Source organism: Durio zibethinus, chromosome 24 (genome assembly GCF_047325235.1).
Source record: "Durio zibethinus cultivar Kanyao isolate XHJ-2024 chromosome 24, ASM4732523v1, whole genome shotgun sequence".
Lineage (NCBI taxonomy): Eukaryota > Viridiplantae > Streptophyta > Magnoliopsida > Malvales > Malvaceae > Durio > Durio zibethinus.
The window spans coordinates 17,516,702-17,518,269 of record NC_143185.1 but is presented as its reverse complement, the minus strand read 5'-3'; the positions used below and the strand labels follow the sequence as shown (position 1 = coordinate 17,518,269).

At 38.1% G+C, this 1,568-nt stretch overlaps 1 protein-coding gene across 1 annotated transcript; it reads right to left on the bottom strand.

The window, feature by feature from the left end:
- LOC111316136 (putative clathrin assembly protein At4g40080) lies at nucleotides 1–1,354 on the bottom strand. Its single transcript, XM_022918145.2, has 2 exons — nucleotides 849–1,354; nucleotides 1–764 (listed from the first exon to the last, which is right to left on the bottom strand). The coding sequence occupies exons 1-2, from the start codon at nucleotides 1,280–1,282 to the stop codon at nucleotides 116–118; spliced, it is 1,083 nt and encodes a 360-aa protein (XP_022773880.2). The 5' UTR covers nucleotides 1,283–1,354; the 3' UTR covers nucleotides 1–115.
- Between the last annotated feature and the right edge of the window lie 214 nt (nucleotides 1,355–1,568).

The window sequence follows — 1,568 nt, the reverse complement described above, 5'->3', positions numbered from 1 at the left end:
TTAAGGGCAATCTCTCTTTGTTTCTTTTTTTTTTTTTTTTCACAATCTCAAGTTGGTTTATTACAACCTCAAATTGTTCTCTACTGTAGAATTAACAATCCTTATCAGGCATGCATCAAGCACATGATTCAACCGACTCATAACTTCGAAAAGATGAGTTAATATTGAAGCTTAGAAACCTTCCTGAAGAGAACTTAACTGAGTCACCATGCTTCAGAACTCGCTCCCCAAACCGAGCTGGCTTGCTAGCCTTGTTGCTGCTCCCCATAGTCAACAACCTTCGTTCTTCTCCGTGCATTTTAATGTTCCCAACTTGTTCCTTTATTTCACTTATTGAACCCCAAAGAGTCTCAATCAACACTTTCTTCCTCTGCGCAATTGATAACAATCTCTCTTTACAATCTTCCAGTCTCTTCAACGCACACACCAACTCAACCGAGTCAAGATAGCTCAAACAACTCAGTCTGTCCCTAAGCTCACTGACTCGGACTGAAACCTCGTTGATTGATGACAAATAGTCCTCACCTACCAATCCTAGAACCTCATCCACCAATATGTTGCCATTAGCATGTAAAGAATTGGGCCTTTCCGCAATCTGTGCGAGCAAATTCACCAAAGAATTGATTTCTTTAAGCAATTCATTATTTGTAAGTAATGATACTTTCTCTTCTTCTTTATCTTTATCGACGCTGCTTGAAGTTGAACATAGAAAGAACCCCAAAACCCTTGAAGTTGACAACAGATTTTCAAGGTATAAAGCATACCTGCAAATTTAGTTTTGAATATTTCTTATAAATTTTATGGAACAAAAGAGACAAAGTACGAGAAACAAACAAACAAAAACTTACCATCTAACCCAAGAGGAAAGTTCCCACGTTAATGGTGTCGAATTATCTCTGAAATTCGATAGTTTAAGGTAGTTTCTGCCACCAGTGGGAGGGTAAACAGAAAGCTGATCTTGAAGAATAAAGCTGCCACGTTTAATGATGTGATGAACAGTGATGAGACATTTGATGGCAACGGAGGCATCACGGGTGGTCTGGAGGCGTTCCATGAGGGCCCCGATGGCGGTGGAGGCGGTGGCGCGTGAGCTATCACCAAAGGAAAGTAGAGCGGCCAAGTGCCTTGGGTCGGGTGCGGTGAAGGGGTCGTGGGTCGTGGCTCTTAGTAAGGCTAGGTGGAGCGATAAGGTTTTGGGATTGGAAAGCAAAGCTGCTTTGCTTTGAGAAGCTTTGTCTTTGATGATTCCGATGAAGTCTCTAAGATTTGTCATCCGCCCCATTGGAGAACAAAAGAAGGGAAAGAAAGAAACTCAAAGAAGAAAGGAAAAGATCAGTGAAAATTTATTATGAAGATATGGGTTATGAACTTCTGATAATATCTATTTAAATGTTTTTCCCTTTTTTTCTTTCTATAATGATAAAGTGTATTTTTGGTAATATTGTATATTTTTGGTAATGTTGGAGTATTTTAAGATTTTATTTTCATTTATTTTTTTTAACGATTTTGAAGGCGTATTTTTTTAAAATATTAAAAAAGTTTTTAAACTATTTCTTTTTTTTAAATAA

What these genes read in the sequence shown, in the direction of transcription:
- LOC111316136 (XM_022918145.2), bottom strand. Translation starts at nt 1,282, where the DNA reads ATGGGGCGGATGACAAATCTTAGAGACTTCATCGGAATCATCAAAGAC. An exon ending in CTTTCCTCTTGGGTTAGATG is followed by an intron (nt 765 to 848) that starts GTAAGTTTTTGT and finishes CTAAATTTGCAG; the next exon opens with GTATGCTTTATACCTTGAAA.